Below are 13,914 nucleotides of genomic sequence, written 5' to 3'. Positions count from 1 at the left end.
CAATATTGAAACTGTCACAAAGTTAAGAAAATACTGATATCAAAGTACAATCACAATGTTAAAGTAGACAAAACTACTATACAAGGGCGTATCTTGTAAAATTAAAAGGAATGAACACAACACAGGGGACATGTCACGTCCCTGCTCTACATATCTTGTTTCCTAGTCTTCAGAGTTGTAATTGTGTCTTTCTGATATTGGCAGAAGTCTTGTTAAAACTAAGAGGTTCATTCTTCTTTGTAGACCAGATTTCAGAGACCAATTACTTCTTGAAAATACGTTCTTCATCACTGCACAATTTCAAAGTAGTGCAATATTGCCATGATGTGCTGAGGCATGAACACATAGCCCGTGTACAGTGCCATTCCAACAATGGAAACTAACATGGAATCTGAATTACAGTTGAGGAAAAAAGCATTTGAAATAGAAAGTGCATTAGCCATCACATAACTGTAGCATTAAAACTTTCTTGGTAACTATCTTAAAACATTACATTTTTAAATCAGACAGGGTCAACTGTATTCAGCAATTACAGCTGCAGGAAGAACCAACTGAACACTGAAAACCAGAACACTGGTAGGAGCAACTAGCTGAATTGTGGAAGGATGCCTTGCAAGTTATCCACTGCCTTATCATGGACACAAGAGGACAGGCCAAAGCATGCAAAGGGTGAAGGAGGAACAGAAAACGGGCACTGAGAATATACAAGTTTTTACATGCATCTTCCTAGGCGTTAAGCAAGCCTTGCAGAAGCCAGCCCCATTCAGCCAGGTAGTCAGAAGTCAACCATCACAAAAAAACAAACTAAAACAAAAACATAATAATATGGGGAACTGTAGCTGTACTGAATAAGGGTTCTTATTTGCAGATGACCTACTCATTTTTAAGCAGACAGAATTAGATGCTGACCTCAGCTTCTTGGAATAGTATGACCTAGTAGATTTAATTTATGACGCACAGAACACATCTGTATAATAAAGTCAGGAAACCTCAAATCCATTTGTAGCTGCCAGTGTCCTCTATGCTTTAAGTCACTACATTACTTGGTTCATCTGCACGTCATGCTCAGACCCCTCCTCATGGGCAAGCAGCTCAATTTTTGTGTTGTTTGACAGTACTTCAGAAATAGAAACCGCAGGAGGAATGAAAAGTACAAGTAACGTCGTGACATGCACCTTTCTAACTATTTTACTCAAAGCTGCACAGCATCAACATGGCTTGGAGTCAACTTGGGTATTTAAACAAATAGATACTCGTTAGTACTTTACTACAGCAGATCACACTGCAAAACAAACTTCACGTAAAGCTATCTGCTAAACAATCTTAAGACAACCACTTTATTAGTTGAACTCCTAACAGGGACCTTTTATAAAACTTATATAGAGAAGTGAGATGACAGCTTATAACATATACGTACAACAGGATGTTTGTCAAGCTCTAGGGTTCACAAAGCTTTATCTACAGAAATTATGGCATCAGCTTACAGAAAGATTATGCCATTCAAAGTTTAACGTCTCAGAAATTCAAAAGAAGTACTCTTAGTTAATAATAACCTGTTGATTTCATCCAACTACCTGCAAAGATTCAGTAAACTTAGACAGGAACACTATAAAAAGCATTGGAGATTAACAAGCATGATAACACTGGCCTCGGTTTCCAGAGGTGAAACCAGAGGAGCTGCACATGCTCCATGTCTTCAAGAAATCAAGTCACCACAGCACACGTGTAACAAAACACTCTATGACCGACTTCCCTGCGGCGCAGCAGAGGTATTAGCTGCGCTTATTAGAGCGTACTAGCTTCTTCGTGTATTTTTAGTCCCAGAAGATTATACAGTATGAGATACTAAAATGAAGGTCAACTCATAAATCCACGTTTCCATATCAGCGCTCAGTTATGGTTCTGGAGCGCCAGCAGCAGCAAGACACGCAGAGGAGCCACACACCATTAACTCCCAAAGCCGCCGTGTCTGTGCCGCATCTGTACAGCGCCCGGCAGACCAGGCCCACCTACAGTGAAAGCGTCCAGTTTAAGGACAAAAAACAGTTTTGCTGACCCAAGATTGCAAGAGATACTTGTGCCACGTGTGACATTTGTAAGTGCAGTGGCAATTACTTCACTGCAATATAAGTATTTTATAAAAGTAAACATATGCACACACTTTGATTTATTTAAATATTTTGCACAAATAAAAAGCTGCACGGTTAAGGCAAAAGAAAAAAACCCACTCATGACTAACATAATTGCAAGGAAAGCAAAGATGAAGTTTCCTCAGTGATACAGTCATGGCATAAAAAGAGGAAGGTTATGTTAGCAAAGACCACAGTATTTTGAAAGTAAAACCCCCTACCTAAAGAACTGTGCACAGTAAGCTTATAAATACTAGACAAGAGAAATAGTAATTTAGGTCCACTTCAACTATACACAGGGGAAAAAAAAGTCTGATCGCACAGCTGTGACTTGGGCAACCAAGGTCCTTTACAAAATCAACCAGTATCTCAGTAAAAGCAGCTTCTGACTACCATTTACACCCTTCTCTTTGTTAATGTTTTGGCAATTTCTCTCTTTGCCTCTCAACATTAATTGGAGATGGCTCAGGGTCCCTCATATGAGATACCATTTTAAGTCAAGATCAAAACAGCCACACTTATGAGAAAAATACTTGTGATGCCATAACAACACTTGAGAGAATATACTGCCTGTATGGAAGGGCTGGGCAAAGAAGCAAAGCCATAAACAGCCTTTATACAGATGCCTTCACGTCAGCATCTACCAAGTTCTTCCACTCCAGAAAAGTCAAGCAAACTCACAAGCTCGAAGATTAAATACTCATCTATTAAAAATCATGTAACAAAGCACCGTGCAAACATAAGCTTGCAAGGTTCTGCAGCATGCACATTTACTTTCCACTAGGCAAAAATACAGAAGAATTCATGAAAGACACCTGTCCTGAACACAAACGGTGGGATTTCAGTGCAGGAAAACGAACTATCGTAACTCTACAAAAGCAAAATTAAAGGAGAGAGAACTTGGGAGATATAAACTCATGCCCGAGGAGAAATGCAGCAGATGGCCAGATGCCCAGCGACAGGGTGCGGAAGGCCAGCAGGATTTCCCACCTTGGGCAGCACGGTAAGTTTTTTTAGGCGGGGAGCTGTAGCCCCTGCCTGCGAGGCGGGGGACAAGCCCCGGTCCCGGGCGGAGGTTGCCGCTCCTCTGCCTGCCGCGGGCACCGGCCGCGCTCGGCGCCTCAGGCCAGCTGCCCCCCGGCCCGGCCCAGCTCCCCTCCCGGCCCCGGCCCTCACCCCCAGAAAGCCCCGCCGGCGGCCAGCCGCCCTCAGCGCGGCCACGGCGCAGGCGCTGCCCCGGCACCGGCTCGCCCGCCCGGTACCACAGCTGCCGGGGAAGCGGCGGCGGGGCCGCCACACCCGCCCGGCGGCCTCGGGCGGCGCCGGAGCCGCCGCCGAGCACGATGAGGCAGTGGGAGGGCAGCTCCGCGGCCCCCAACGCCGCGCACAGACAGACAGACACACACACACTCGCCCCGCCAGGCCCCGCGGGCGGGGTCCGGCCGGCAGAAGGATACTGAAGACGGTGCGCTCCCAGGGCTCCAGCATGTAGAGCGCGGTGACCAGCAGGTACTGGTAATAGAGCCACGACATCTGCTTCCAGGCCGAGCCCAGCGCCATGGCGCGCTCCGCGCTCTCCCCGCCCGCCAGCGGCCCTGCGCCGGGCCCAGGCCGAGCGGAGACGGGGGGCGGTGGCAGCCCGGGCACCGCCCTCCCGCCGCCGGGCCCGGCCCCGCCCCGCGCCCCGGCGGCCGCTGCCCCACGGCGTGGCGGCGCTGGGGCCTGCGGGCCGCTCAGGCGCGGCCTCCCTCGGCGGCGGGGCACGGCGGAGGCGCGCGGCAGCAGACCGCCGCCGCCGCCATACCCTGCAGAAGGGTAAAAGTCCCGCCGTGCGCGCCAGTTCGTGCCCGCGCTGATCAAATGGCGTGTCTGACCGTGAACGTGGAGTAAACTGCCGGTCCGAGTCACACCTAGGAGATGGTGCTGCAGCCTGTTTTCACTCATCCACTTTAATCTAAATTGACGTTCTGGGAATTACGGAAGACCCGAAGACTGCGCTCGGCAGGGCCCGCGGGAAGCGTGGTAAAAATGCTCTGCAGGAGCCCTCGGTGTCTTCCGTTGTCGCAGGGGAAGCCCACACAAAAACATGGCTCAGATAAAGGAGACCTTAACATCGGCCAACTCCGACTAGATTAATCCCATATGAATAGGAAAAATAAAGGGGCGATAGGTCAGCTGTTTACTGTAGCTGTTGCTAATTTTGCACTTCCATTAAGGTGCCTGGGGACAGAACCCAGAGGGAGTGGGACACCCCTGCCCCGAGTGCTAATTAGCCTAAAATAAGGAGAAATTCCCAGAGACTGGTCTGGGACTGGATGATTAAAAAGGCCAGTGGCAGCTTATACTGGCACTCCAGTTTAGAAGGCAATAGTTAAAAGGCTGCTGGAAGGGGATGTAGGTGGTAATCGGGCACCATGACTACGCAGAGCATGAGGTGCAACCACCAGTCACCAGGGCCGGGCCACCAGCCAAGGACCTCGCACACCAAGCGTGCACAGTGTAGCTCAGAAACTGGTATCGGCCCACTACATTCACCCTGCTTAGTAAATCAATTTGCGATGGTGTCACTGAGCAGCGTGATTCTGTTCTTGCAGCCACCCCGCCCCTACCTTCACCTGTGCTATTAGTACAATGAAAAACAAGGGAGTACAGTTACAGGAGGATGCACATACAAGTTGTTTACAGAGCTGCAAAACACAACTACAGTACCAGAAAGCAACTGTGAAAAAGAAAACAAGCTGGCAGAGAAAACTGAATACTGTACTAGTTTGTGTGGCAGAATCTGAAAAGGGATTTAATTCAACCAGAAGACATTTAGACACACTTTATTTATGCAGGTTTATTTCAGCACAAGAAGAAATGAGAGGATTCACATGATTAATACCCCACACAACTGGCTACAGGAGCTGTTGTCCCTATCCAAGGCTGCTGTTCCTTGTTGCAGTTGCTGCTGGAGGAGACTTGTGTTGGTGTTGCTGCTTGAAAAAGTGGTAGTAATCAGGAAAGCTTCCTTTCCATATAAACATGTACAAAGTTCAAGGACAAGTGGGGTATTCAGCACAACTGAAGCATTACTGCCATTCAAAGCTGCAAGACCAATCTCAATATGACACAAATGAGTCCCAGTCCCACCTGCTCCAATGCTTCCTAAGAAGCAGCTCTGCAATTCAAGTGATAAGGCAAGCAAGAAGCAGAAGCAGCAAGAAAGTACCTGAGATGAGAGCAAAGATAACGTTGATGCACGCCAGCTTCAAAATCTCCTGCCACATCTGCCCTATGCCACCAGGTGGTGCCGAGACCCCTTACACCTTTTCAGTACGGTGCATACTCAGGAGACTAGTTAGCCGTTAAGAAAATTAACAATCACAGAATCACAAAATCATTAAGGTTGGAAAAGACCTTTAAGATCATCAAGTCCAAACATCAACCCAACATCACCATGCCCACTAAACCATATCCTGAAGCGCCATGACTACAAGTTTTTTTAATACTTCTAGTGATGGTCACTCCACAACCTCCCTGGGCAGCCTGTTCCAATGTTTGGCCACTCTCTCGGGAAAGAAATTTCTCCTCCATAAAGGAGTTGTAAATGTACTAAAGAAACAGAAAAAGCATACAAACTAGATCTATGGTCATAAATATGACCACAAATTTCTTCTTAAAATGACTCACCATAAGGAAAAAGGACACTAGAACAAAAGTCCAGTATTTTCCTCATATATGTATTTACATTAAAAACTCTTAACTGTATTACTAAGCATTAATATGTTCATTTAAATGATCCATGCCAGAAAACTTGATGTAAGTTAATCTTCCACCCTGTATAAATGAAAAATTGACATTTTCAGCTCTTAATGGGCCAAAAATCCAAATGTAATGACAATTCCTTCTTTATCAAACCTACCTGTGTGCAAATCTACCAAGAATACCAGCCTAAAGAAGCCAAATATCCTGACAGAGACTTGTTTACCATGTGCCGTAGAAATGACCAACGCAGCTATGGAGAACCAGTTTACTATACAGTATTTATTCTAAGCAGCAGTTCTAATACATATTGAGATAATGGGTAGTACATATACAGGGAATGATCATAATGCACAGATCTTACATTATATTTACAAAATTTTAAATCCTCAATGACACAACCACCTGACTCTGTGAAAGAATATTGCTCTCAAATGCATGCAGTTAACTGTATTCATAAACTTTGCAAAAATACAACCATTACAAAGTTCTCTGATGAAAATGTACATTTAAAAGACCATATTTAAAAAGGGATAATATGCCTGCATTTCTGATACTTCACACAGTCTCAAACAGTGCAGGATTTTTTTCTCCTGTTTTTGCACATTAGCAGTGGCTGGCTAGAACATTGAAGAAATGAAAAACTTCATCTTTATCCATTACTGCCACTTCAGTTGAGCATTCAGTACATAATACTGGATGATACACTTCCTCCTCTTCTTGATTTGATTGTATAGAGGTAGTTTCTTTGCTGTGCTTCATTTTCTTACTTCTTTTCTTTGGCTTCTTTCTGTACTTCAGAATTTCCTCTTTGTTAACAATGCAGTTCATCACAAACATTGCTCTGTATTGTGTTTTGTAAGATTCATGTCTATGGAGAAGGGGAGAAAATGCAAGTCATGCCACTGGTAAAACACTGCTTCCAAGAAATTGGTTATCATCACTGGAAATGGGATTAAAGATAGGAAGTACCATGACAAAGGGCTGAAAGCCAAATAAATATGAGGTTTTATAAACAGAACAAAAGTCACAACTACAAAAATCTTAAAAAAATAGAACTGTAGACATCTCTCTTATTTTTAAGGTGTTTTTAAAAACACACTGGTTCTTGCTGCAATAAACACCCCAGAGTACAATGCTATTGGTACCACAGAACTGCATCACTATGTATAGCTGATGATAGTCAAAAGATCATGAAGTTGCGAGTGTAAATGACTCAAATACTGGCATTTATATCCTAAAATGTCTTGCAAGCCTGAAATTCCTTACTTATAAATAACAAATAATGACACATCACACTTGAAAAAGCATGCCTATAGTAAAATGTAAAATGTATTTTCAGCTGTCATCAGTAGAAAAACTGTATAGCTGGAGTACATAGCAAAATTCAGGGCTGCAGTTCAATTCAATTCAACACAGTGTCCCTCGGGCTGCAGTTTTCCAGCAGCCTTAACCAACACAACAGGTGGCTGCAGAAGTCCTGTCTTGACTTCTGCTGGCTTTACTTCTTATGTAATTCTGTGCTGAGCTATCTCAGTTTATTAAAACCACAAAAGACCAGTCTGACAATAAAAACAGTTTTCCATCAGCTTAGCAAACTGAAATACTTAACTATAGAACAGGATCAAGAAATACCATAGCCAGCAAAGGCAAGAATGAGAAACAGCACCTCCCACTTAGATGATTTTAGGCTGCTGGGGAATTTCAGCCTTAATCACCAAAAGTACTCAATAAACGAGAGGTAGTTCATTCCTCATTTCATAAGATTTCTTTCTCCTTTACTCCCAGTTCAAGAGTCCTCTCCTTAGCATGGGTTAGCCGTACTAACCAGGTTTGCAGTGCAGTCAGATACTGGAGAGCTGCAAAACACACTACGGAGTCCCACCTAAATGCTTTCTAGGCACTTTTAAATAGAACTATACTCAAAATCACAACTGCTAAGACTCAAACCAAGACTACACTATCTTGATTTTGCTTAATCCTCCCCTAAACAAGGCCCTTTCACACAAAAATAATAGTTAACCTGGAATAATCCTATGACTCTAAACATCAAGCCAACATATTTTAAAAAACCAAAACAAAACAAAAAGCCCACCACCCACAACTCACTCTGAATTTCTTGTTTAGTCTCTGTGAAATGGTTTTTATATAGTTTACCTTCTCCACTATGCTAAAGTTCTACCCTGGTCTTCCTCATCTCCATGTTGCAGGTTAAGCTAATCATCATTCTGACAGACCAGCATTCACCCCTAAATCTGATTCACATATACCTGCCTTCTCTTTTGTTAGCTCCACCTCACAAGACAGACTTGACCAAATCAACTGATCAAACTGAATACACTAAAAATACAACTGACCAAAAAAAGACATTCCAAAAAGACCCCTTATTGTTCACCAGTTACCTCTGACAGTCCAGGCATAACGTTGTCATGCAAGCAGGGCAATTCAAAACAGCATCACTATTTGGAACAGCTGAAGGTTTTGCCTGCTGCTGCTGCAGCACTCTTCTTTGATTACGGTACCTACCAATTCAAGAAAGAAGGAAGGAGAGACAAAAAGTGAAATTACGTGCCCTTGTTATTGGATATATCAATTCAACCTCCAAATCTGTTTTATGTTAAAATATACCAATAAGTATTTGGCTCTTTCTGGACACCTTTTTCACTAACTCAAAGCACATAAATAAATAAACTGGGGGGGGGAACCACATACCGGTATCTTCATTTACTTTGTACAGAGGAATCTTATTTGGTGAAACAAATACATCTAGCATGAGAATTTGTGCCTAATAACACCCTCCTCTGACGAGGCAGTTGTCTCAAGTGCAATTTCTGCAGGCAACATACATTGTTATCCTTTTCAATAGATTTACATGGAGAATTTTGCTTCTGCTGCAGCAACTATTTTTTTACTTCATCTGTCAAAAAGCTGTCAGTAAAGCAGCTTTGTGCTGTTCCTATTTTATCTGACCATTTTGTCGCTTGCTAAATACAAAGTTTTCCCAAGCCATTAATGCAGTATTTAGCAGGAACAGATATTAAATTTAGCAAAGTATCCCAGGGCATTAAAAATTGAAATTAGCAAATCTTGCAACCTCAAAATCCACAATACGGTTGTTTAGATAAGATTTACAGACAAAGTTGGCTTACTGAATTAGGAAGTTTATATTTTAAAAAATTGCAAGTTTTAGAATTGTGTCATTTTGAAGACTCAACTTCCATTACATACATGTACAAATTTTACATGCTTTTAAATTTCTATGCTATAAATTAAAAAAAAAAAGTTTTTTCATTACATAGACTTAACAGCATAGGCTTTTTCTCTATATTCACCATTTTCATTTAAATTTTTCATTTTATGTTAAGCATCCTACAATTCAAGTATTTATGGTCTCTTACCCCCTCCTCTGTGAGTCTACCCACTCTTGGTCTCGACTGTCTTCTTCTGGGTCATATAGCAGTTCATCATTGGAAAGAATCCGACGTTGCTGATATTTTCTGTTTTCCCGGACATCCTGTGTAACTGGAAAGATTTGTGCAAACAATGTTACATCCATCAGACATACGATGATTCTCTGCTTAAATAAAATAACCAAAGTATCAGTTTTTCAGTTTTCCTTTTCCATACTCGCAATGAATCTAGGCTAAAACATAAAGGTCTAGCTCATTTATCTTCCAAATGCACCACGCCGAAGCATTAATGCACCTTACGTACACTGGGAAACAACACCAAGTTGCAGGAACTACACTAAGGTGATACAGGCTGGTAATTCCGCCCAAAAAGCTGCCTTCAGGAACAGCCCCGTGACCCCCCCAAGAGGATTCTACACGATCTGACAGTGCTACTGTAAAGATGTCCTCCTCTCCTAAGCCATTTACCTATTTTATCTTCATCCTCTGAATCAGAATCAAAGTAAATGTCATCATAGTATTTTGAAGTGGCGGCAGGTCCAGTCTGCCCAGTACTTGAGGAAGTACCTATGTGTGAAATTGGAGAGAGAAGCAGTCAGAACACCCCACCAAAAGGACAGCAAGTATACAGCCCAAAACAAACCTTCATTTTCAAGTTACTCTTATCCAGAAGTGCTCTGCTTTATCTGGGTGCTCTCCCAATTTACTCCCATATCCTGATCATCCACATTGCTTGTGTTATTTCATTTACAGATGCTCTCTTGGAGCAAAGCTGCTCACTCCCTCTGAGACGAACCTCAGGTATAGTTCAAAGGAAAGTTTCTCCCAAGATGCACTCCCTTTAGGCATAGAGGGCACCACATCAAATACGCCTGCCTATATAATTCACGCGATCTCAGACACCATAAATCTTCAGTCATGGGAAAGAAATATGGGTGTGGCACACTGTTTCACAAACTTTGATTACAGTAAGATTCACTAAAAAAATCCCCCAAAATTCCAGGGCCACAAAGTTCAAAAAAGATCTAGATGAATTGCCGAGCACAGTTCTCACAGCCAGTCTGCACGAAAAATCCTATTCTGTGCTGGATGGATGTGGTGGTTGCTACATTTTGTGGTGCTGTTGCTACATCATCTTAATTGCACACTAAAACCTACAGATCAGATTTGCCCACTTACGCAGATAAAACTATTAAACCTACTGAATGCAGAGTTAAGTCCCTACATTAAAGTGAATGCTACGTTGATTCTCCAGGAAACTAAGGAGTGTTTTGTAATACATACAAAGAACACAGGCTCTTCAAATGCCAAAGCAATGCATCTCTTGCACCCATAGTACACAAACACCAGAACGCATATCTCTTTAGTACAGTTTTACTATTTGATGTAACATGTAATTATATGCAGGTAATGGAGGAAGAGATTAATATTTTTCCTGACTTTTTCCCCCAAACTGATATGGGATCTCAATCTACCTTACAGTACTCTTTTCTTCAAGAAAGGGCTCCAAATGCTGATAGCATCTGGAGCCACTAGACAAAGTACAAGAGAACGCAACCTGCTCAACAGACTTCTAAATAAATGTGAAAGAACAACTTAAAACAGAAGTTACAGAGATATTGGAAAAAAGAGGACTGATCCAACAAAAGAGAAATCATACTAAAGCAGGAAATCAGAACTTCAGAAACACCAAAAATCAAAGTCTTGGAAAAGACTCTCTGCAGAAGCCATCGGCTGCTTTAGGATTTTCTGTAGGCTTCAAACAGCACTCAGCTGTCACCACACACGCCTCTAGCCACAAGAATAATACATTAACTTTGCACCTTAACTGGACACCACTTAACTCACGATTTCATATGCAAGCAGATGTTAAGCATGATTTACCCATTTCTGGTGACGTCCATTTGCCTTCCATAATTCTCATGGTGGTGTTCAGTTCCGCTTCCATCTCCTTTTGGAACTCATCATCACTGGAAGACTCGCTCTCCCCAGTCAGGCACTCCCGTATCAGCTTCCGCTTCTGGTCAGGAGTGCCATGTAGGAGCACGTCCACCTCATCTTCTGAGCTACAAATATTTAAGCGTTACACACCTAATGATGATAACCACCTTAAAGCATCGACTGAGTCATTTGGAGAATGAACACCATGGGAAGCACTTATTCGTGTGCTCACTGCAAATTTATTTATTAAAATGTTTTATTAGCTCGTTGGCGTTAAAAACGCGGTTTTAACGCAAAGGAGCATCAGCTGACAGGCCGCGGCCTCCCGCGACGCCTCTGCAGCGCTGGTCAGCGAGTCCCCGCGCAAGGGCTGGGAGCTCTTCCCACGCTGGCATTTGTAGGGTTAGAAACGCAAATACTCCGGTTTCAAGAGAGAAAACTGCCGCGGCGGTTGCGAAGCGATCCTCCGACAACCCCCCGGAGCCCGGGCCGGGAGGGAGTACCGCCGCGCAACGCCGGCCTCGCCTAGCTGCCGGGCCTCGCAGCGCCTCGCCGGACTCCGGCCAGGAGACGCCAGGCGCCAGCGAGGAGCGGAGGGGAGCGGCAGCCACTGCCGCCGGGACGAAGCGAAGCACCCCCTGCCTGCCCGCCCGCCTCAGGTAGGGCAGTGACGGGCCGCCCAGAGGCCGCCCGCGGCGGAGGCTCTCCAGCACCTGCTGAGCGCTCGCTCCTCGTCACTAGGCTCCTCCACCACGTACGGGTCGTCCTCCTCCCGCAGGCAGCTCATGGCGGCGCCCGCCTGCCGCCGCACCAACTGCCACTTCCGGGACCCCCAACGGCTTCCGGCGGCCGCGCGCGTCGGGCACCGCCCCTTCCGCCCCGAGAGATGCCCCGCGCATGTGCCGGTGCCGATACCGGTACGGGCCGCGCGGGGCTCTCCCTCTTTCCCGTTGGTGCCGCAAGTCCTGGGGTCACGTTTTAAGTATTTTTCTTCACAGTTACGCACCCAGCGGTTAAGAGCTTTAAGAGACACACTCACTACCGAGAGGCTTGAAAAAAATTTAATGAGCTAGTAACACTGAACAGCGAGGGCTAGTCTAAAAACTGTTCCCACCTCCTACCTAAAATATTTACAATTTTGTTAACTGTATGTACATTGTAATCTCCGTCCCTTGTAGTCTATTTATAGATGAGTTCCTTAGGAATTATACCTGTTATAGCCAGAATATGAAGAGCGCAGTATTACTGTAGTAGCCCCTGCCGGAAAATCATGTACATCCTAGATGAGTCGCTGGGCATTGAAGGCTGAGGCTCTGCCTACACAACTCAGCACACAATGCCGACAGCACGTTCAGCTAAGAAACGTCTCTGCCTCCGACGTGTTCCGATGCACGAGGCAGCGGGGTAAGCGTACTACACGGTGCAATTCACCCTATTTGAGGGAAAAAACAAACGAAGCAAAACCCAAAACAAACGGCAGACCTCTGTGCAGCAGTACAGGGAATCTAATCACAGAGACGCTGACTTACATTGATCTGCGACTCCAAACATCCCATCCACCCAAAATTCCGCTGCTCCATTGAAGGTCTACATACCCAGATAAAGCAGCAATCCCACTGTGAAGAACAATTCTTCAAGTAAAGCCTAATTTTAATGACATCCTGAAATTACACAACAAAACAGCACCTCTTGGAAAAGTTTCATGGTTCAAGAGAGACAAAGCAATGCAACAAATAAAACTGGACTCATAGCTCTACGTTTTAAGTCCAGTTAGCAGATGAGATCCTTTTCAGGCATTCCTTTACTGGGCATACTTTTTACTTTTTATATTCTGAAGCAAAGCTTCTTATCTGTATCAAAGTGGGGCAGTATTACCTTTCACTGATATTTTATGCACTTTCTGAACTCCCTTCTGCTACTTTATTTCCCTTTTCTGGACGGAAATCCAAGTAGATCTCTGAAAAGCATTTCTGCCAAAGAAATTGCAGAGTCAGCCACCGAGCTCAAAAGAATTTAAGTACACTGGATAGGAAAGTGACAGACAAACGGATAGGCAAATGGAGAAACCTGAGAATGCAAGTGAAAAATTACTGGGCAAGTGTTTAGTGTCAGACCAATCCAATACTTACTCAATGGCTTTACAGGATGAGTAGAGAAAAAGCTAATTAAATTAATCTGATTTACTAGAAAATATTAAGCTTACAGATGATACAATGTCTGCATAATTTTAGAAAAATCATCAATTTCATGGTTTATTTTACAATAATTGGATTAGTCTACAAGTTAAGGCAAACATACTAATGCATTTGCTTTTCTTTTTAAATCATAGTTATAAAGGTTACACAAGGTTCTCCAAAATTTCTAAGAAGTGTTCACAATTGAAAAAAAGATTAAGTTTTTTGATATCAGTACATGGGAAAAAAAAAAAACCTAAGACAGTGTATACAATGCCATTATAGTAACAATATTCAAATATCTAATGGTAATATTTAGGCCATTTGAACAATGTGCTTCAAATGGTGAACTTCAGAAATTACTTACAAAGGTAAATAAGATTGGCAGCTGTATCATAGTATTCATAACATGAACCTAATTATATTGGCTATTTTCACGAAAACAGAGCATTTGGTTTCTGAAGAATGAAAGCATATGATGATTAAATAAACATGAATATTATGTATAACAAGTAT

General features: G+C 43.5%; 2 protein-coding genes across 2 annotated transcripts; both read right to left on the bottom strand.

The window, feature by feature from the left end:
• Nucleotides 1-287: 287 nt before the first annotated feature.
• On the bottom strand, nt 288-3,689 carry SPTSSA (serine palmitoyltransferase small subunit A; the record flags this gene model as incomplete). Its single annotated transcript, XM_081999828.1, has 2 exons — nt 288-391; nt 3,587-3,689. The coding sequence occupies 2 exons, from the start codon at nt 3,687-3,689 to the stop codon at nt 288-290; spliced, it is 207 nt and encodes a 68-aa protein (XP_081855954.1).
• A 2,790-nt stretch (nt 3,690-6,479) lies between these two features.
• On the bottom strand, nt 6,480-12,011 carry EAPP (E2F associated phosphoprotein; the record flags this gene model as incomplete). Its single annotated transcript, XM_082000881.1, has 6 exons — nt 6,480-6,744; nt 8,276-8,395; nt 9,272-9,395; nt 9,752-9,850; nt 11,168-11,349; nt 11,938-12,011. 6 exons carry the CDS (start codon nt 12,009-12,011, stop codon nt 6,480-6,482), a joined length of 864 nt encoding a protein of 287 aa, XP_081857007.1.
• Nucleotides 12,012-13,914: the final 1,903 nt, after the last annotated feature.

This window comes from Phaethon aethereus (genome assembly GCF_964289735.1).
Source record: "Phaethon aethereus genome assembly, chromosome: 5".
Taxonomy (NCBI): domain Eukaryota; kingdom Metazoa; phylum Chordata; class Aves; order Phaethontiformes; family Phaethontidae; genus Phaethon; species Phaethon aethereus.
Note: the sequence above shows the minus strand (reverse complement) of the source record. Positions and strands in the feature narration are given on the sequence as shown.